Below are 22128 nucleotides of genomic sequence, written 5' to 3'. Positions count from 1 at the left end.
CACCAGATTTTAGAGCAGGCCCTCCAAGTCGGCGGTATCATTCATTAATGAAAACCCTGTGTGGTTGCTCCCATCACACAGTCTTATATATACACTTCCATGCATCACTCCAAGGATAAAGAGTGATGTTCAAGAATCTCATATATATGGAAATGAATCAACAAGCAGTTTTGTAAGGTTTTCTCCTTTCCAAAATGTAACATGAGTGAGATTTTATATTTCTCCATGTTGGTACCAAGAAACTGCTATTTGCTTGAAGGCACAAGCCATGTCTTGCTAATTTCGGCAATCTTCCCAGATGGCTGGTATTAAATAACGGCTTTCTCAAATCTTAAAACATATTTCTTCCTTGTCATGTGTGAAAGCTCAAGTACAGTCTTAGTTACCTAAATTCAGTTGAGGTCTGTCCAGGGAGAATTACTATTTTAAAACAGTTGATTTTATAAAAGCAAAGTTTCTGTTGTTCCCCTTTGTTTCTAAGCCAAAAGTCAAAGGAATGAACAGAAACGACAGTGTGCATTCATCATCTGTCTCTCACCCATGAGGGAGTGTTTCTCTCTCAAGTACATAAATTCTCTTGCAATATAAGTTTCTCAAGCAAATCTGAGGAACATTCCACTTTTTATCTCTCTGCCAACCTGTCCAACTTCAACTCTTGCCACTTCAACACAAATCTCATAGCTCCAGGGCTCCAGCAATACCCGGCTCCTCGTGGTTTATAAAACATAACATGCATTTCACACTCACATGCCTCTGCCCGGAATGCCCTGCCCCTCGACATTCACCTGACTCCTGCTCACCCATCAAACTAGAAGCCAAGCAGTTCCTCTGTGGGGCCTCCCCAGATTGAGAGCTCCTTCCCCCGGCCTCAGCACTACTCCTCTTCAGTCCTTCTTTCTCTCTGAACGCAAGTCCTCCTCTACCACAGCTACAGGCGGGGAGCTCCCTGGTGGGAGGACCCACTTCACATTAGTTGAATCACAGCATTTGATAGACAGTAGACATTCAACTTGTTTATGATTCTTTGTTGAGGCATAACATATAAAAAAATTAAATTCACCAATTTTTAAGTGTGTAATTCAATGAGTCTTGACAAATGTACAGGCATGAAACCACCATTACAATCATGATAAAGAAAGTTCGGCCTAAAACCATAAAACCTAGAGGAAAACAGAGGAGAAAGCACCTTGGCACTGATTGTGACAACAATTTTCTGGCTATGACACCAAAAGAACAAACAACCAAAGCAAAGATAAGAGGGACGACATCAAACTAAAAGGCTTCTGCACAGCAAAAGAAACAATCCACAAAATGAGAAGCCAACCTATGGGATGGGGAAAAATATTTGCAAACTACATATCTGATAAGAGGTTAACTGCCAAAGCACATAAGAAACTCGTATAACTCAACATCAAGAAAAACCCCAAACAATCCAATTAAAAAGGGGGCAAAGGAATTGAGTAGATATCCCCCCCCCAAAAAAAGGTATAAATGGATAACAGGTACATGAAAAGGTACTCAACATCACTAAAAAAGTGCAAATTAAAACCACAATGAGATAGCACCCCACAACTGTTAGAATAGCTGTCATCAGAGATGACAAGTGCTGACAACGGTGTGGAGAAAAGAGAATCCTTGTATATTGTTGGCAAGAACGTACATTTTACAGTCAGGATGAAACACACACACACACACACACACACACACACACACACACACACAATGGAACATTATTTAGCCATGAGAAAGGACATCCTGCATTTTGCAACAACATAAACGGACCTTGAAGGCATTATGCAAAGTGAGATAGATCAGACAGAGAAAGACGGACAGAGTTTGATCTTACGTGTAAAAATCTAAAAAAGCCAAATGCATAGAATGAGAGCAGAATGGTGGCTGCCAGGCACTGGCAGGGGGAAACAGTGAGATGTTGGCTTTGTAACTTAGAAGATGTATATGTTCTAGGGCTCTAATGTGCAAAAACGGTTTTATGGTTAACAAAACTATGAAGTTTACATACTTGAAAGTTACTAAGAGAGTAGATCCTAAGTGTTTTCACCACAAAAAAAGAAATGGCAGGTATGTGAGGTGACGGTAGGGTTAACTCATGTTACTATGGTAATCACTTCCTAATACATAACTATCAAATCAACCGTTGTACAACTTAAACTTACACAATATTAAATGTCCATTATATCTCTGTAAAGCAAAAATATTTGCTAGCCTAGAAAGGTCCCTCCTGCCCCTTTATAGTCAATCCCTCCCCCATTACAGCCTCTGGGAACCTCTGATCTCCTTTCTGTTACTGGAGTTTTGCCATTCAATAATTTCATATAAATGGCATTGTATAGTATGTACTCTTTTATAGGTGCCTTCTTTAACTTGACATAATACTTTTGGTTCCTTCAGTAAATGTATCTTTTTATATGGAAATGTCAAAGTGTATTCCCAACAGCACTGTGTGAGAGTTCCCAGTGCTCTACCTTCATTTGGTTTTAAAAAACCAAAATAAACGGACCTAGAAAACTTGTTACTGTTAATCTGTTAGGGCTACTGTAGCAAAGTACCACCAACTGAGCGACTTAAAAAACAAAAATCATTTCTTACGGTTTTAAATGCCAGGAGTCCAAGCTCAAGGCGTCAGCAGGGTAGGTGCCTGCTGAGTGCTGTGGGGGACAATGCCTCTGCCCTAGACGCTGGTGATGTGCTGGCAATGTGGTGTTCCTTAGCTTACTGAGGCATCACTCTGATGTTTGCCTTCATATTTTCATGGCATTCTATGTTATTGTCTGTATCCAAATTTCCTCTTTTTCTAACCACACCAGTGATGCTGGATTAGGGTATACCCTACTCCATTACCTTTTCATCTTAATGAATTGTAATGACCCTATTTCAAAGGCACTGAGGTACCGGGGGTAGGACCTCAACATGACTTAGGGGAGGAACAACACAATGCAATTCAAAATACATTTCAATTAACTTTCGTGTATTTCCTGAGGTAGGGGTCAGGTTCATTTTTCTGCATACAGATGTCAAATTGCTATAGCACCATTTGTTGAAGAGATCATCCTTTCCTCATTGATTTATTCAGGTAACTTCAACAAAAACAACTGACCACATGGTCTATTTCTACTTCTTGATTCTCTGCTCTGTTTCGTTGATCTATTATTGTTCTGTCAAGTTTTCAGGGCACAGATATAGACATATTTTGCTAAACTTTTCCCTGAGTATTTCATACTTTTGAAGCTTTTGTAAATGGTACTATTTAGTTTCCAAAAGTTCACTGCTGGTAAATGACAGTTCAGTCGATTTTCACATGCTGACCTTGTTATCTTACAACTTTGTAAACTAGTTAGTTCTAATCACTCTTTTGTGAAGAGGAACTCAAAAGCCTCTTGATGAAAGTGAAAGAGGAGAGTGAAAAAGTTGGCTTAATGCTCAACATTCAGAAAACGAAGATCATGGCATCTGGTCCCATCACTTCATGGGAAATAGATGGGGAAACAGTGGAAACAGTGTCAGACTTTATTTTTGGGGGCTCCAAAATCACAGCAGATGGTGACTGCAGCCATGAAATTAAAGACACTCCTTGGAAGGAAAGTTATGACCAACCTAGATAGCATATTCAAAACCAGAGACATTACTTTGCCAGCAAAGATCCGTCTAGTCAAGGCTATGGTTTTTCCAGTGGTCATGTATGGATGTGAGAGTTGGACTGTAAAGAAAGCTGAGTGCTGAAGAATTGATGCTTTTGACCTGTGGTTTGGAGAAGACCCTTGAGAGTCCCTTGGACTGCAAGGAGATCCAACCAGTCCATTCTAAAGGAGATCAGTCCTGGGTGTTCTTTGGAAGGAATGATGCTAAAGCTGAAACTCCAGTACTTTGGCCACCTCATGCGAAGAGATGACTCACTGGAAAAGACTCTGATGCTGGGAGGGATTGGGGGCAGGAAGAGAAGGGGACGACAGAGGATGAGATGGCTGGATGGCATCATCGACTCGATGGACGTGTTTGAGTGAACTCCGGGAGTTAGTGATGGACAGGGAGGCCTGGAGTGCTGCAATTCATGGGGTCACAGAGAGTCAGACACGACTGAGCGACGGAACTGAACTGAATCACTCTTTTCTAGATTCTTTTTTCTCTGCATATATGATCATGGTTTTTATAGAGGTATTTTAAATTCTTCCTTTATAATCTCTTATTCTTACTTTCTTGCACTGATAAGGTCTTCTAGTATAATGCTGAATAGAACATTATATAAGAGTGGACATCCCTGCCCTGTTCTCAGTCCTAGAGAAAAGGTACTGAGTCATTCACCACTAAGTACGATAGCAACATATTATTTTGGTACATGTCCTTTATTGGATTGAGAAAGTTCCCTTCTATTCCAAGTTTGCAGAGAATTTTAAACCCATAAATGGGTGTCACTTTCATCAACTACATTTTCTAACTATTGACATGTTTCTTCCATTTTTGCAGTTGTTTACTCACTAAGTTGTGTCTGATTCTTGTGACCTCATGGACTGTAGCCTGCCAGGTTCCTCTGTCCATGGGATTTCCCAGGCAAGCATACTGGAGTGGGTTGATATTTCCTTCTCCAGGGCATCTTCCCAACCCAGGGATCGAACCTGTATCTCCTACATTGGCAAGCAGATTCTTTACCACAGAGCCACCAGGGAAGCCCTTCTTCTATTTTATTCTTGCCAATATGATGAATTATACTGATTAATTTTCCAGTTTTAAACTAACCCTAATTCCTGAGATAAACACAACTTGGTCATGAGATAGTGTCCTTTTTATATATTGCTGGATTTTTTTAGACTACAGTTTTTTCTCTCCTTATAATTTTTTTTGTCAGCTAGTGGTAGAGGGTATGCTGGCCTCATAAAAAAATCATTTGGGAAGTGTTCCTTCCTCCTTTTCTACATTCTAGAAGAATTTATGTGGAATTAGCATTGTTTCTTCCTTAAACACTCCAGTGAAGTGATCAGGGCCTAAAGTGTCCTTTTTCATAAGGTTTTCAACTACAAATCCAATTTCTCTAATAAAGATGGGGCTAAATAGCCCTATTAACAAGGACTTTTAATTATTTTAACTAAATCAAGCAAGTTAATTATTTTATAGAGTAAGGCTATTCATGTTACCTATTTCTTCTTGAGTGAGCTTTTACAGTTTTGTCTTTCAAGAATTTGTACACTTCTCAGTTTTTCAGTTTATGGCATATTGTTCATATAATTCTCTTATCCCTTTAATATATATAGGCTCCGTAATAATGCCCTTTGTTCATTTCTGATGTTGGTAATTTGTGTATTCTGACTTTCTGTCCTGATTAATTGGCCAGGGTTTAGCACTTTTATTGATCCTTTCAAAGAACCAGCTTTCACTTTGCTTTTCCGTTTTCTATTTCATTGATTTCTGCGTCCTTCTATTTACTTTGGGTTTAATTTGCTCTTATTTTCTAGTTTCTTAAGGGAGACACTTTAGATCATTGAATTTAAATCTTCTTGTTTTTAATATATTTTAACTTCTAGTTTAATTCTGGGCTGATCAGTACACGTACCTGGATGGCTGCAATTCTTTTAAACTACCAAGACTTGTTTTACGGCCCAGAACGTAGTCCATGTTGGTGCACTGTTCCATGCGCACTTGAAATGAATGAGCGTCCTGTTGCTGTTTGACAGAAGTGCTCTACAAACACCAGTTAGGCTTTGCTGGTTGATGGTGCTGGTCAAGTCTTCTCTATCCTTAATGACCTTCAGTTTAGGTATTTTTATCAATTACTTAAAGTAGAATATTAAAATCTCCAACAGGTTGGTCTATTTATCCTCTCTGTGCTGTCAGTTTTTGCTTCATATTATTTTGAAGCTCTCTCATCAAGTATGTACACATTTAGGATTGTTATACCCACCTATACTAACCCTTTAGCATTATGGCATGTCCCTCTCTATGGTACAGTTTCCTTTATGTTTATTCTATTTAAGGTTTATTGACTTTCCTGTGTGTGCAGGTTTAGAGATTTCATCAAATTTGGAAAAAATTCAGCTATTATTTCTTCAAATTTGTTTCTGCCCCCCACTCAGCCCTTTTTCAGGACTCTAGTTACACAAATGTTAGTGCTCTTAGTATTATCCCACACATCACTAATAATCTGTTCATTTGTTTTCTAGTCTTTTTTTCTGTCCTTCATCTTGAACACTTTCTATTGCTGTTTCTTTAACTCACTGAACTTTTCTTCCTGTGTAGTGCCTGATCTGTTGCTTGATACTTTCTGCTTTATTTTTAAATTCTGATTATATTTTTCATCCCTAAAAGTTCCACTTAAGCCTTTTTAAATATATATATATATATATTTTTCTCTTCTCATCCTTTCTCTCTCAACAATCCTTTACCGCTTTCAATGTACAATTTGACACCTACTAAAACTCAATCATGCTCCAGACCCCATGGTGGGCCTCAGAGCACTGAGCTGAAGGTAGTTCAGTTGAATTTGTTGATAATGAAGGGATAAACAGTGGCAATAAAAATGCACTGCCTTAACAGTTAAAAATGCACTGCCGTGTATTGTGGAGCACTTTATAGTTGGCAAAGTGCTTCTATATACACCCCATCATTTGATTCCTACAACAAGCCTGTGAGGTAGAAAGGCCAAGTCTTATTATTCCCAGAAGACAAAGAGTGACTGTCTTTAGGTAACACAGCTAATCAATGGGGGACTTAATACATTTCAAGCCCAATGTTCTCTACACTGAACATTAAACTCTATTCAGAAAAATGCCCCACATATATAGTGCACAATGCCCTTTGGGAACATAATAACTATATCTGTAGAATACTAAAAATAAATCTCATTGACATAATTCCATTTATATATAATTCAAAAATAGAAAAATAATTCTCCCAAGATGTTTTTTTTCTTTCCCTACATACTCAGCCTATCTCTGGAGAAAGCCAGTCAATGGGTCAGGCAGCCAGTTGCACCCCCTGCTCTGCCACAGGAATGGGTCTTGGCTGAGATAGAACAAGCAGCAGCCATCTGAGAGTACAGCTGCAGGATAAATACAACCCTAACAGCTTTACAGTACAATGGAGTCCACTCTCCCTACCATAAAACAGCATTAAAAATAAATAAATAAATAAAATCCACAACTTATTAAGCTATTATGCTCGAGGCTAAGAAATATTAAGTAACTTTCTCCAAATTATTCAGCTAGTAAACGCCCATGCAGTCCTATAACTTATCATCTTTCCATCAGCACTACTGGGGAAAACCAAAGACAAGGCAATATAGTCTGAATTTTTTTCTCCCAGATGGTTCTACACGGTTACTAAGTCAAAAAGCCAAAGTTCTAATTCCAACTCTGCCACTAATGTCCTGTGAGGCCATTAGGAAGTCATTAACCTTTGTAAGCCTCTAGCTATGCTGCTGCTGCTGCTGCTAAGTCGCTTCAGTCGTGTCCGACTCTGTGCAACCCCACAGACGGCAGCCCACCAGGCTTCCCTGTCCCTGGGATTCTCCAGGCAAGAACACTGGAGTGGGCTGCCATTTCCTTCTCCAGTGCATAAAAGTGAAAAGTGAAAGTGAAGTCGCTCAGTCGTGTCCGGCTCTTAGCGACCCCATGGACCGTGGCCCACCAGGGTCCTCCGTCCCTGGGATTTTCCAGGCAAGAGTACTGGAGTGGGTGCCACTGCCTTCTCTGCTGCCTATGCTACAAATATAGACAACTGCTCCATCTATCTATCTCTTGTGAGAATCAGTGAGAGAATAAAATGCAGACACTTTAAATGTATACATAATTTACATTCAGAGAGAATATTCACTTTAACTTCTACCACTGTCATCTCTCAGTGATAGATGTGCAAGCAAATTTTTCTTCTCTTGAAGATAGGAAATAAAGAAGGCACAGTGAGAATGTACTTTGTTATTCAGGAAAAAAAAAAAAAAACTTTAAAACGTCTGCCTCTAGAAAACACTGATGAAGAGCTATTGTGAAGAAAATGACTTGCTTGGTCATTCTCTGTGATACAGAAGTAGATGCGCTCTCTGCCACAAGGCCAGCAATCTTCAATCCTGGCTGACTGGGGGTATGATTACAGACAGAACATACAAAGATGCTTTCTAAGGTTTCTGTCCTATTTTGAACAGTCTCTGGCTCTACAGGTGCTGGTAGTATAATATAAAACAAACCACGGGAATGAAAAGAATTCTGTGGCATAAGTTTAACTCAGATGACCATTATATTTACTACTGTGGGCAAGAATCCCTTAGAAGAAATGGAGGAGCCATCGTAGTCAACAAGAGTCCGAAATGCAGTACTTGGATGCAGTCTCAAAAATGACAGAATGATCTGTTTGTTTCCAAGGCAAACCATTCACTATCACAGTATCCAAGTCTATGCCCCAACCAGTAATGCTGAAGAAGCCGATGTTGAATGATTCTATGAAGATCTAAAAGACCGTCTAGAACTAACACCCAAAAAAGATGTCCCTTTCATTACAGGGGACTGGAATGCAAACATAGAAGTCAAGAGATACCTGGAGTAAGAGGCAAATTTGGCTTTGGAGTACAGAATGAAGCAGGGCAAAGGCTAATAGAGTTTTGCCAAGAGAACCCTGGTCATAGCAAACACCCTCTTCCAATAACACAAGAGAATACTACACATGGACATCACCAGATGGTCAATACCGAAATCAGACTGATTATATTCTTTGCAGCCAAAGATGGAGAAGCTCTACACTCAGCAAACATAAGACCAGGAGCTGACTGTGGCTCAGATCATGAACTCCTTATTGCCAAATTCAGACTAAATTGAAGAAAGTAGGGGAAACCACTAGACCATTCAGGTAGGACCTAAATCAAATCCCTCATGATGATACAGTGGAAGTGAGAAATAGATTCAAAGGATTAGGTCTGACTGACAGAGTGCCTAAAGAACTACGGACGGAGGTTTGTGACACTGTAAAGAAAGCAATGATGAAGACCATCCCCAAGAAAAAGAAATGCAAAAAGGCAAAATGGTTGTCTGAGGAAGGCTTACAAATAACTGTGAAAAGAAGAGAAGCGAAAGGCAAAGGAGAAAAGGAAAGATATACCCATTTGAATGCAGAGTTCCAAAGAAGAGCAAGGAGAGATAAGAAAGCCTTCCTCAGTAATCAATACAAAGAAATAGAGGAAAACAATAGAATGGGAAACACTAGCAATCTCTTCAAGAAAATTAGAGACACCTATTTTTGGGGGCTCCAAAATCACTGCAGATGGTGATTGCAGCCATGAAATTAAAAGATGCTTACTCCTTGGAAGGAAAGTTATGGCCAACCTAGATAGCATATTAAAAAGCAGAGACATTATTTTGCCAACAAAGGTCCATCCAGCCAAAACTTCTGAACGTTGGTATTGGAGAAGACTCTTGAGAGTCCCTTGGACAGCAAGGAGATCCAACCAGTCCATCCTAAAGGAAATGAGTCCTGAGTATTCATTGGAAGGACTGACGCTGAAACTGAAATTCCAATACTTTGGCCACCAGATGTGAAGAACTGACTCATTTGAAAAGACCCTGATGCTAGGAAAGATCGAAGGCTGAAGTAGAAGGGGATGACAGAGGATGAGATGGTTGGATGGCATCACTGACTCAATGGACATGAGTTTGAGTAAGCTCTGGGAGTTGGTGATGGACAGGTAAGCCTGGCATGCTGCAGTCCACGGGGTTGAAAAGAGTCGAACATGATTGAGTGACTGAACTGAACTGAATGAAGATAATGGCAACATCCTTCAAAAGGTCCCAAGCATGCACTGATGCACTCTGTGCCCCCAACCCTGCAGCAGGCCATTGCCAACCCATGCCTCCACTGGAGACTCCTGATCACTCACTGGCAAGTCTGGGCCAGTCTCTTGTGGGGTCACTGATCCTTTCTCCTGGGTCCTGGTGCACACATGGGTTTTTTCCTGCCCTAAAAGAGTCCGTTTTCCCAGTCTTGTGGCACTGGAGCAGTGGCTGCACAGCGCTGGAGTGACTTTGAGGAGATACCCCATGTCCAAGGGCAAAGGAGAAGCCCCAACAAGATGGCAGGAGGGGCGAAATTGTCTTTAGAATCAAACCCCATACCAGTGCCAGAGACACTCAGAGGACTCAAACAAACCTTGTACACACCAGGACCAGAGACCCCACAGAGACTGAGACAGAACTCTGCTTGAGTATCCCCTGGGAGGTATGGGTCAGCAGTGGACGGCTACAGGGGCAAGGGGCTCTGGGTGCATTAGACCTGGGTATGGCATACTCCCCCTTGGAGGAGGTCACCATTAACCCCATCACAGAGAAAGATCTAGTCATTCGTAAATAAAGAATAACTGATCCAATCCACTCATATCATGTTTGAGAATACCAAGGCCCAGAAAAGCAGAAGGGCCCTGTCTCTATACGGGAAAGAACACTTCAGGGTTTGAGAATCAGTCTATAATGGTTCACAGAGTGACCCAGAAAAGATTTATAACCCTGGACAGGCTAAAGCAACAGCCTAATAATTCTTCATTATTTAGTAGCAATGCTTAGTAAGAGATACCTCCCAATAGATAATCTGTGCAGGAACTTTTCCTGTAAAACTCATCTGACCCACGTAATTTAACCAGTGACAGAATGAAGACATTATACAGGGTGCAAGTGCCTACAGTGCCGGCCTTGTGAGAGCTACAGCAAAGGGTCTGTTCTCCCACCCCTACGTGAGAACACCTAACAGGGTGTGCTGCCAGTAACCCAGGCTCCAGCTCCCGACGCTCTGAATCGCTGGCTTTGTGCTGCACACATTCCCTTTTGGAGGCAGCGACTAACAAGTTGAAACACAGTCTTTTCAATTTGACACTTCAGAAAGCCATTAGTTAACTGGTGCTTGCTCCACCTTTATCAATGTTAACTAGGTATCTTCTGTTAAAAGTAAAAGCTGGCTTTACCACAGTTTTTGGTTTTGTTTTTTTCTAAGGAGTATGTTTTAAAGTTAGAAGATTTGTGTTTAGAAAAACTAAATGCTGAATATATCGGTTCCTTGGTTTCTGGTAAGCCCAGGACTTCGAGAACTTAAACTTTTTGAAAAATTACACCACACACACACACACACGGTTTCTCAGAACACTTTGCCAAGGACAAGTATTACGTGCTCACTGGGATGAGTTGTACAACCGGATCTTACCTTTCACTTTTATAGAAATTTAGTTATTTTCCTCACTGGCTTTCAATTTTTCCTTAAAAGCTGTGCCAGCCCCATCAACTGCTCTGTATAACTCCTGCCTCCCTGGGGTGCTGGCCTTTCAGAGCCCTCTTATTGGGTTCTTGCTCCAACAGAGGGAAGACTTCCCTTCTCTCCCTCCTAAGGTTAACAGTGGGATTTTCAGAAAAATAATTTGGATCTGATTTTGCTTCAGTTTGAATCCTGGGTCAGGAGTCTGAAACTCCGAAACAATGAAAACAAGTTAATTTGCCCCACTTCCCCCAGTGATTTTAAAGTTTAGAATTCATCACTGGATAGCCATTATTTACAGAAAAAAAACTTTATCTTTTTTTATGTTCCTTTTTTAAAATGCAGTTTAAATAAATTCATACAGTTCTACAATCAGAAAAAAAAAAAGTAATGAAGTCTCCATTGCATTTCTGTTCTACACTTTCCTGTTTTCTCTCTCACAAGCAAACTGGTGATTACTTTATTAGTTTCATGTATATTCTTCCATAGTGTCTTTACTTAAACAGTAAGTAAATTAAATGAATGTGTACATATATTTTTATTTTTTCCTTTGTATTTTATTCTAAAGCTAGTATACCAGATACACTATTTTACACTGCGCTTCTTCATTTAATAATTTATCTTGGCAATCTTTTCATTCAATAGAGATCTTCCAAATAAAATAGCTCTAGGCCAGGAAAGCCATAAGTCCAATAGATGAGAGCAGTTTATTAGCATAGCTTATTAGGAGTCAGGGAGCAACTGGGCTCATACCAGTTGTCAGGAACAGCAGCTCAGTCTCCACACTGACGTGCCTTCTACTCCTCAGACATGCTGTCTCAGCCCTGAAAAGGCCCTACCTACAGAACCCATCAACTTAGTAGATCCAACCTACTCAGTTACCACGTGACAGAGCAGGCCAAGAGAGCAGACAGGACTTGCCCAGAGCCAGATAGTGCTCATAAACAGACCTGGAAGTTGCTAGTCTTTTGCATTCTGGCCCCAACTTCTCTCAGCTGTACCACTTATGTCACAAACTTTTAGGGATGTGTCGTTATCGACATAGTAAATTTCAAATTCCTGTGCCTAGCACTGGTTCCAACTTAGAAGGAAGTGGGGTATGGTGTGGCAGGAAGAGGGAGACACTAGCTGTAGAGTCAGGAAATCTGGGATCTAGTCCAGAGCCCTCTTTGGGCCCCAGTTCCCTCATCTGTGAGATAAGGGGCTGGAACCACATGCTCTCCAAAGGCTCTCTGCTAAAGGCTCCAAGTCCTTGACTTACACCTTCTAACCACACTGAAGATTCTGGTCCTTGGGGCTGTGCCTGTGCTCAGGTTGTCAATTCCACCTGGAATGTACCTTTTGTTTCTCTGCCTCTACATCTTTCAAGGCCCACTCTGACTTCTCCTGATATTTACCTCTTCAGAGAACATCCCCTGTGAACAAGCTCCTACCTCAGCCCTTAGAATACTTGGCCTAGACTACCCCTTCTAAAGAGCCACACCAACTGGTCTCTGAGTCCATACATTCAGTGTCTGCTCAAACGAAGCTTATAAAAATACTTTCCCTAATCATCTTATCCAAAATAGTACTTCCCTAATCACTCTCTTCCTTCTTTTATCTCTCTTTATAGCTCTTACTATATAATTTATGTTTAGTCTATCTTATACCATTGGAATGCAAGCTCCTTTGAAGCAAAGGCATGTGTTTTTAACTTAGAACAGCACCTGACATATAAGCAGCACTCAACAGATATTTGCTGAATGAAATAATTATTTGTAAACAATTAACAACAAAGCCAAGCTGCAGAGACTCCACTTCTAATACTAATCTGAGATATTTCTTCCATTTAACAGCTTGTTCTGTATGCATAGTCCCGAACAGGGGAAAAAGTCAGTCAGGGAGTCAGCAAATGGCTTTGGGAGAGAGATGTGGTCAGGCAAATAGCAAGAGATCTCCTTGGAGTCAGAAAGACTGGTTTTAGGGAATTCCCTGGTGGTCCAGCTGTTAGGACTCTGTGCTTCCACTTCAGGGGACCCAGGTTTGATCCCTGGTCAGGAAGCTAAAATCCCTCAAGTTTCATGGTATGGTCAAACAAACAAAAAAAGGCAGAGTGGTTTTAGTACTAAACTCTGTCATCAGGTAACCTCAAGCATGTCTTTAACCTCTATAAACCAGATGAACAACCTACCACACAGGTACACAATGAAGATTAGGGAAAATGATTAACATGGAAGCATCTTATCAGGTACAAAGCACCATATCCTACAGGTGAAGTATTACTTGAACACCAGAAGTAGACTGAAACTGTTAATATGGAGCAGTTCTATTTAAAGCTAGACATCAAAAGTGTCTATTCTTTAAAAAAAAAATACATGCACATACATGAATGTTTGCCCACTTAACATACACATATTTTGAAGGGGAAACCCAACCTAAAAGACACACACAGAACATGAACTGGACTTAAGAAAAAACACTTACTTGAAATCCTGCCACTTATTCTATTCTGTAACGCGAACCCTTTTGCCAGAACTTCAGACAAGCAGTCCACTGACTACGAAACTGAACCTTTCAGGGGAAGGAATCAACTGCAACCTGTGGCAGGATACCATGAGCCTCTAGGACGTGTTAGGCATCTTTGGCCGCCCCCCGCCGCCCCCAGTGCTTCTGTGCTGGTCAATAAAAGCAAACCATTCAACCACTTCTGTAAGTCATACCTCTAATGATGACACTCAAAGAACAGGTTAGTGTTACTTGTTGCAGCTGGTGGATCAGAAAACCAAACCCTACCTTCTCTAATAAGCCAAGCTTGATATTTCACCCACACCTGCTTCCTCCTACAACACTTATAGTACTGACTGATTGGCACACACTTTGGTGCTGGATCTTACACCACCTCTGGAGCATGTCAAATGTCTTCCTTGAGTGGCAAAGACTGTGTTGTATTTCTCACATATTCCCAAGAGAACTTAGCACAGGCCTTTCTCAGCACAAGAAATATGCTCAGAAATACTGAACTGACTGAATCCCAACTAAATTTGAAATTGTAGTAATAAGCATACAAAAATTTAGAAACAAAGGAACTTAGAAACAGAATCAAACTCAGAATTCTTGGAGTTCCTAAGTGCCGAATTTAATTCAAAACCTACCAAACAGTACTGATTATTCATATCATTTGTATTTTCGTTCTGTTTGTAGGCAAAGTTCCATAAGACAGGCATTCCCTCTCCAGCAAGGAGGTAGAATTGATCCACTTACATTTTCCAACCCACAATGCCCCCAACAGTTCTCCCACAGAACCTATAACACTGATGACTCTGCTGCTGACAGGTCTGCTCCCCAAGACAACTAAACGATCCCCAGAGGCAAGAATACCACCTAGTTCATCTTTCTTTCATATCACCTGAGCCCAGAGACACATAACAGCACTTAATAACTACCCAAGAACGTTAGAGGGAGAGAATGTTAAGAAAAAGAACATGAGATTTTAAGCCTGCCAGCCAGTAGATCCATCTATATACTCCAATAAAGATTGCTGGGAGAAATATCAATAACCTCAGATATGCAGATGACACCACCCTTATGGCAGAAAGTGAAGAACTGAAGAGCCTCTAGATGAAAGTGAAAGAGGAGAGTGAAAAAGTTGGCTTAAAGCTCAACATTCAGAAAACGAAGATCATGGCATCTGGTCCCATCACTTCATGGCAAATAGATGGGGAAACAGTGGAAACAGTGTCAGATTTTATTTTGGGGGGCTCCAAAATCACTGCAGATGGTGACTGCAGCCATGAAATTAAAAGACGCTTACTCCTTGGAAGGAAAGTTATGACCAACCTAGACAGCATATTCAAAAGCAGAGACATTACTTTGCCAATAAAGGTCCGTCTAGTCAAGGCTATGGTTTTTCCAGTGGTCATGTATGGATGTGAGAGTTGGACTGTGAAGAAAGCTGAGCGCCGAAGAATTGATGCTTTTGAACTGTGGTGTTGGAGAAGACTCTTGAGAGTCCCTTGGACTGCAAGGAGATCCAACCAGTGCTAAAGGAGACCAGTCCTGGGTGTTCCCTGGAAGGACTGATGCTAAAGCTGAAACTCCAATACTTTGGCCACCTCATGCAAAGAGTTGACTCATTGGAAAAGACTCTGATGCTGGGAGGGATTGGGGACAGGAGGAGAAGGGGACACCAGAGGATGAGAGGGCTGGATGGCATCACTGACTCGATGGACATGAGTTTGAGTAAACTCCAGGAGTTGGTGATGGACAGGGAGGCCTGGCGTGCTGCAATTCATAGGGTCGCAAAGAGCTGGACATGACTGAGCAACTAAACTGAACTGAACTGAAATATTTTATAAGAATCATATTAATTGATAATCAGAATGAGGATAAACAAACACGTGAAACCCAAAAACACTGATAGGGTTGATCACAAAGCAACTGAGTTCAGTCTCTTAATTAGTTTTTCATCCCAACTTGAAAGCATTTAGATACATTCTGTCATTCTTTAAAAACACTATTCTTTCAAAAAACCTTTCGTGACCTTTGCTTGTCATTTTTATTAAGAAAAACAAAAAGATTACTCAAATTTTCCACTCCTCTGCCTTAAAAAAATCCTGTTCAACTCTTCGCGACTCCATGGACTGTAGCCTACCAGGCTCCTCAGTCCAAGGGATTTTCCAAGCAAGAATACTGGAGTGGGTTGCCATTTCCTTCTCCAGAGGATCTTCCTGACCCAGGGATTGAACCCGGGTCTCCTGAATTGTAGGCAGACGCTTTACCATCTGAGCCACCAGGGAAGCTTTAAAAAAGAAGAGTAAAAGCTAAATCTCATCACAATATAGGTGGCAAAGTCATTTTTTCCACTATAAGTAAACACTTATATTGAAGCATTTAAAATTGAAAGTAGGCTAGTGAACTTCAAAACATGCACAGATTTTGCTACAACCTGGCAGGTAACTTCTAGTTAAATGATCATCACTCTGGAATGAAGAAATATCTCCTTCAGTCAATTTTTTCAAGTAGCTACAAGCTACTAGTCAAAGTTTCAAATTAATGAAAATTACATTTTTTGCCAAGTCTGTAAAACACCTAACCACATTAATTATTCCAACTTTCTCATGTACAAATTGGCCTGAAGATTTGGAACACCTGTGCTGCCATGAGGTATCAAGTTATTTTACATTACATTCTTGCCCCAAAGCTAAAGGGTGGAGGGTGCTTCTGCTCGGGTTAGCTAGAGGTAGGCAGAGCACTGAAGAGACCATGGTTCCTGCAATCAGGCCTGGGTTTAAGTCCTGACTCTACTACCCCGCTGACAGTATGATGCTGGGCAAGATATTCGGTCTCTCTGAACCTCTATTTCCACATTAATAAAATAGGGTCCATTCAGGGACTTCCCCAGTGGTCCAGTGGCTAAGACTCTGAGCTCCCAATGCAAGGGACCTGGGCTTGATTTCTGGTCAGGGAATTAGATCCCACATGCAGCAACTAAAGATCCTGCATAACTAACACTGAATAGCCCACGTGCCGCTACTAAGACCCAATGCAGCCAAATAAATAAAATAAAAATAAATTTTAATTTAAAAAAATATATGTAGGGTTAATTCAAACTTCCTATAGCTGTTATGGGGTCCATAAAGTGAAAGTCACTCAATCTTGTCCAACTCTTTGTGACCCCATGGACTATATAGTGCCTAGAATTCTCCCGGCCAGAATACTGGAGTAGGTTAACCTTTCCCTTCTCCAGGGGATCTTCCCAAACCAGGGATCAAATCCAGGTCTCCCGCATTACAGGCAGATTCTTTACCAGCTGAGCCACAAGGGAAGCCCAAGAATACTGGAGTGGGTAGCCTATCCCTTCTCCAGGGGATCTTCCCAACCTCGGAATCGAACTGGGGTCTCCTGCATTGCAGGTGGATTTTTTACCAACTGAGTGATCAGGGAATCCTTGGGGACCATATTACATTATTATATACACATAAAGTGAGTAGCACATAACAGGAATTCAATAAATGTTAGTTTCTCTTCCCACTTTTTTCAGAGCCACAAAAAAACTTATTCAACACTCTATTCATTAAAACATTTACATATGTTCTATTCCAGTTTTCCAAGAATGAGCTCTTGATTTAAAAAAAAAAAAAAAAAGCTTCATAAGCAGTCACTCTTCTCCTACCGCTGATTTTTTTTTAACAGCCTAACTATTTCCAAAAACCTTTGCTTTACTTTGGTTCTGACTGCTTTGTGGAATTTGTCACTGTCATTAGAATAAATAATCAACACATTTATTCCGAAGAAACTACTAGCCAGGGGAATCATTACAAGGAACTTTGGTACAGAAATCCTTGGCAGAATTCTAGATTTCCATTAAGTTCTCAAAATTTTGTGAATTCTAACAAAATGTTACCAATTTGTATCCTATGAATATGCATTTGTTTCAGAGAAAAATTCTTGTCTGGATTTAGTTTGTTATGTTATTCTGGATTTAGCTAGACATTTGCAGAAAATGAGTTAACTACCATATTAGTTGCTATTTATGTGGTTAAGTCACCACTAGGCTAAATATCTCCTGAGGGGAAAAAACAGTCTGGGATTTAAGCCAGCATAACAACTGTCACCAAAACTGAGAGCTTCTGGAGATGCCAAGCATTTTGTTTAGGTTTGATGAATTCTACTACTTCTGGATTTTTTGTTTTCCAAGGATAGTCTGCTACTACTCCTACTCTGTAGTTCAGCAGAAATGTAAAAGTTCCCCTCCTCTAACCTTCTGGCACGTAAGAGAAGGACGATAGACGGCATGCACTATTTTTATGTTGACAGCCAGAGCTATTTTAAGCTATTTTAGTACTATCCAAAAAGGTTAGCATGACATTAGCAAGCTAAAAAGTAAATTCTTGGTTTTTGGTCACTTAGTAAGAACATTACTTTTTAACAACCAAACTGTCTACCTTTTGGTCATACAAATAAAAATAAAATTCCAAAACATAAGGCATGATTGAAGCCATAATTAGAAAGTCTTACCTTTTGGGCATCTCCCGTAAAATATGCAATGGCCAGGGTGGGCAGAATCATGAACAGTGCATTGTAATAGAGCAGACCATATTTTCCCAGCTCCTAGGAGAGTAAAAAATTAGGTGGTTCATTTGGTTCCAGCTGATAGATGGAGACAACCCTCAACAGAGCACCACCCCCTTTATACACACACACCACAATATACATAGCACATTAAGTCAGAAGTTTTGCAAACACTAAGAAATAACCTAAGCTTTCAAAAAAAAAAAAAAGGCAAACTTACAAGATTTTTAGTTTATTTGACATAAGTTCCTTGAGTACTTAAAATCAGAGAAATAAAAATGATATCAAGTGGCTGTCTCAAAACAGCAAGGAGAAAAGTTATTTTGAACAAAAAACATACATCTCTACAGAGACATGTCCTTGGAGCCCTTCCCTTTCCAAAACTTAATCAAAAGTCCCCAGGTAAGTCCTAGGCTGTTCCAGAAACATAGCAGTGAGATTTCAGAGAGAAGGAAGGCCAGATCCACACACAGACTCACACCTAGAACAACACAGACAGATATAACTTCCCAGTATCTCTGAAGTTATTTCTGAAAATGTACATGGGAAGTATAATGAAGACTAAGATTACTCCAAAAAAAAAAAAGCAAAGAAAAAGATGACCATTACCCTACAATTCCCAAAACATGGTATGCCTAGTTGTGCCCTCAGCTACTTGGGAGCAAAAAAGGACTGCACACATCTTCAAACACAGGGAACCTATAAGAACTCTGGGTCTACCTGTGATTCACACAGTTCTGGGACATTCAGCAGGAAGCTGTCACCTGAAAAAGCAGTCCTAGACTTTAGGGGATAAAGGAGTAGTGAGGATAGGGCCATAATATCTGCCTAACTTCTGTGATTGAAAGATACCAACTGATATGAAAAGTCAAACTACCTTCTCAAAAGCAGATTTTTTTTCTCCAGTGATTTTTAAAAAAATTTTATTTTATATTGGCATATAGTTGATTAACAATGTTGTGTTAGTTTCAAGTGTACAGCAAAGTCATTCAGTTATACACATACATGTTATATCTATTCTTTTTCAAATTCTTTTCCCACTTAGGTTATTACAGAATATTGAGCAGAGTTCCCTGTGCTTTATCAAAAGCAGCTTTGAAAAACTGGAAACAAAGATGCAACAATAGAAAACTAGTTGATTAAACTATGATATACCCGTACAATGAAATATTATGCAGCCACTAAAAATGTTTAGTAACACTGACTGGTGAGGAAGGTACTCATCAAACAGTACCAAATGAAAAATACAAATTAGAAAACATTATGTATCATCACTCTTTTAAGTTTTTCTCATAGTTAAGTGTGTACATGCATATATAAACACACACACGTTCCTACAAAAGGGTATCTACTGACACAGTGCTTCTTACTCAATGGTGGAATTAAGAGATTTATATTTTCTTCCTCTTGTTTATCTATGTTTGCTACCACTTCTATTATAAATACATGTTATTTGTATGAGTTCTTTAAAGTTGAAAATGTTTTAAATTCAATAGCTGCATTCAGGTCTGAAATACAGCACTAAGTCCTTAGGCCATGGGATTCATGCTCAAAGGACCATGATTACAAGTAGTTCTGAAATTATAGGTAATAAAACTCCAGATTTACTAAAAAGCATCTCAGACAGCAAGACAGCAAGAAAAAAGCCATAGTGGGACAAAGCAACCCGTAACATCAGGTCCCCCTCAGCAAGAGATGTGTTATCCAGGAAGTAGAGGATGCCCACGCACACCCCATCCAGACAACTGACAAAGGCCAAACTGTTGTTTTTTTCTTTTTACTTGCTGTTTTGAATATCTTTTCTCCTGTCCTCTTAAACAGAGGACATTGACTAAAATTTAATGTAGGCCATCATCATAAACATGATTATACTGTGTTTTTACATGATGTCGCCATGTTTGAGTAGTCCACTTGACTGTCACAGTTTTCCTGTTTCTCCTGTTATCAGCCAAACTTTTATACTGCTGGTAAGCCTATTCCTTGAGATAGGATTGTTGCTCCTAATCCATGAACTATGAAAAGCAGATTAATATGCTTAGAAGTTCTAATATAAGTAAGTCATAACTCATTTCTGAATGAGGAACTAAAGGACACCCCTGGAAATAAATACAGAATACAGAAACCATCTTCGCTTTCTTCTACATTCTAGGATGTAGTCCAGTAGTCATGTATGAGAGTTGGACAGAAGGATTGAAGCACCGAAGGATTGATGCTTTTGAACTGTGGTGTTGGAGAAGACTCTTCAGAGTCCCTTGGACTGCAAGGAGATCCAATCAGTCCATCCTAAAGGAAATCAGTCCTGAATATTCATTGGAAGGACTGATGCTGAAGCTGAAACTCCAATACTTTGGCCACTGGATGCAAAGAACTGACTCATTTGAAAAGACCCTGATACTGGGAAAGATTGAAGGCGGGAGGAGAAGGGGACAACAGAGGATGAGATGGTTGGATGGCATCACCGACTCAATGGACATGAGTCTGAGTAAATTCTGGGAGTTGGCGATGGACAGGGAGGCCTGGTGTGCTGCGGTCTATGGGGTTGCAAAGAGTGAGGACACGACTGAGCAACTGAACTGAACTGAGGATGTACTCTAGATTGTGCTAACACAGTAGTCACTGGCCAAATGCAGCGATTTCAATGTAATTATAATTACATTAAACTACGACTGCAGTTCCTCAATTAGGCCATCACCTATCAAGTGCTCAACAGCTATGTGTAGCTAGGTGCTACCATTAACGGATAGGAAGAAATAACAGATTTCCATCATTACAGAATAGTACTGGACAGTACTGTTTTAGACAGCTAAGGCTGGTGAACTAATAAAATGTTATTATTCCTACCTATTTCCAAAGAGGCAAAAACACAGAGCAAAACTAAATCTCAAACTGCTCCCTTTTCTCTAGCTATAGTACAAAGATAAAAATTTTTAATAGTAGCCCCCATTAAAATGCAATCATCACATAGCCATCAAAGCAAATAAATGGAAAAAAGGCATAAAAGGTATATTCACAGAAAAGGTGTTGGAAATAGATCTGTACTGTCCCTAGATCTTCTAGGTTAATTAAGAAATGATTTAAAGTATATGGGAGGATGCGCATAGGTTACACGTAAATGCTACTGCTACTGCTAAGTCACTACAGTCGTGTCCGACTCTGTGTGACCCCATAGACGGAAACCCACCAGGCTCCCCCGTCCCTGGGATTCTCCAGGCAAGAACACTGGAGTGGGCTGCCATTTCCTTCTCCAATGCGTGAAAGTGAAAAGTGAAAGTGAAGTCGCTCAGTCGTGTCCGACTCTCAGCAACCCCATGGACTGCAGCCTACCAGGCTCCTCTGTCCATGGGATTTTCCAGGCAAGAGTACTGGAGTGGGGTGCCATTGCCTTCTCCAACACGTAAATACTATTCCATTTTATATAAGGTACTTGAGCATCCAAGGATTTTTGTAATCTCAGGGGTTCCTGGAACCGGTCCCCCAAAGACACTGAGGGACAACTGTCTGTAGGACAAATATGCAAAGTCCATTCTTGTTCTGCAGCTGCTTCTAAATCACTTCTGAAATCCGCTCAAGGGCTTCCAGATACTTCTTTCTTGTCCAGGTCCCTCACCAAGTCCTCTAGGAGATAGCCATGAACATTCATGACACTTTTCTCTAATGAACATTTCTTATATCACTATCCCACTCAAAGTCAATATTCACCCAGTCCCTTCCAAAAAAGCCAACAGTAAAATCTAATTGCTAATTAGAAAATAAAGTTTCTTACATGAGCACCAAGGTCCAGGCATTTTTACCCTCAGAGATTCCCTAGTCTTTCTCATCTTTCCTAAGTATCTTCCTTTATTCTCCACTTTTTCC

General features: G+C 40.3%; 1 protein-coding gene across 1 annotated transcript in view; it reads right to left on the bottom strand.

Moving 5' to 3' along the window:
• Nucleotides 1-22128, bottom strand: part of SLC35D1 (solute carrier family 35 member D1) — a 47633-nt gene that overhangs the window by 18802 nt on the left and 6703 nt on the right. The window contains exon 8 of the mRNA XM_027536953.1: nt 18220-18312. Coding sequence (XP_027392754.1) covers nt 18220-18312 — 93 coding nt within the window. The remainder of the gene's footprint in view (nt 1-18219; nt 18313-22128) is intronic.

This window comes from Bos indicus x Bos taurus, chromosome 3 (assembly GCF_003369695.1).
Source record: "Bos indicus x Bos taurus breed Angus x Brahman F1 hybrid chromosome 3, Bos_hybrid_MaternalHap_v2.0, whole genome shotgun sequence".
Classification (NCBI taxonomy): Eukaryota; Metazoa; Chordata; class Mammalia; order Artiodactyla; family Bovidae; genus Bos; species Bos indicus x Bos taurus.
This window is presented reverse-complemented; position numbering and strand designations above follow the sequence as displayed.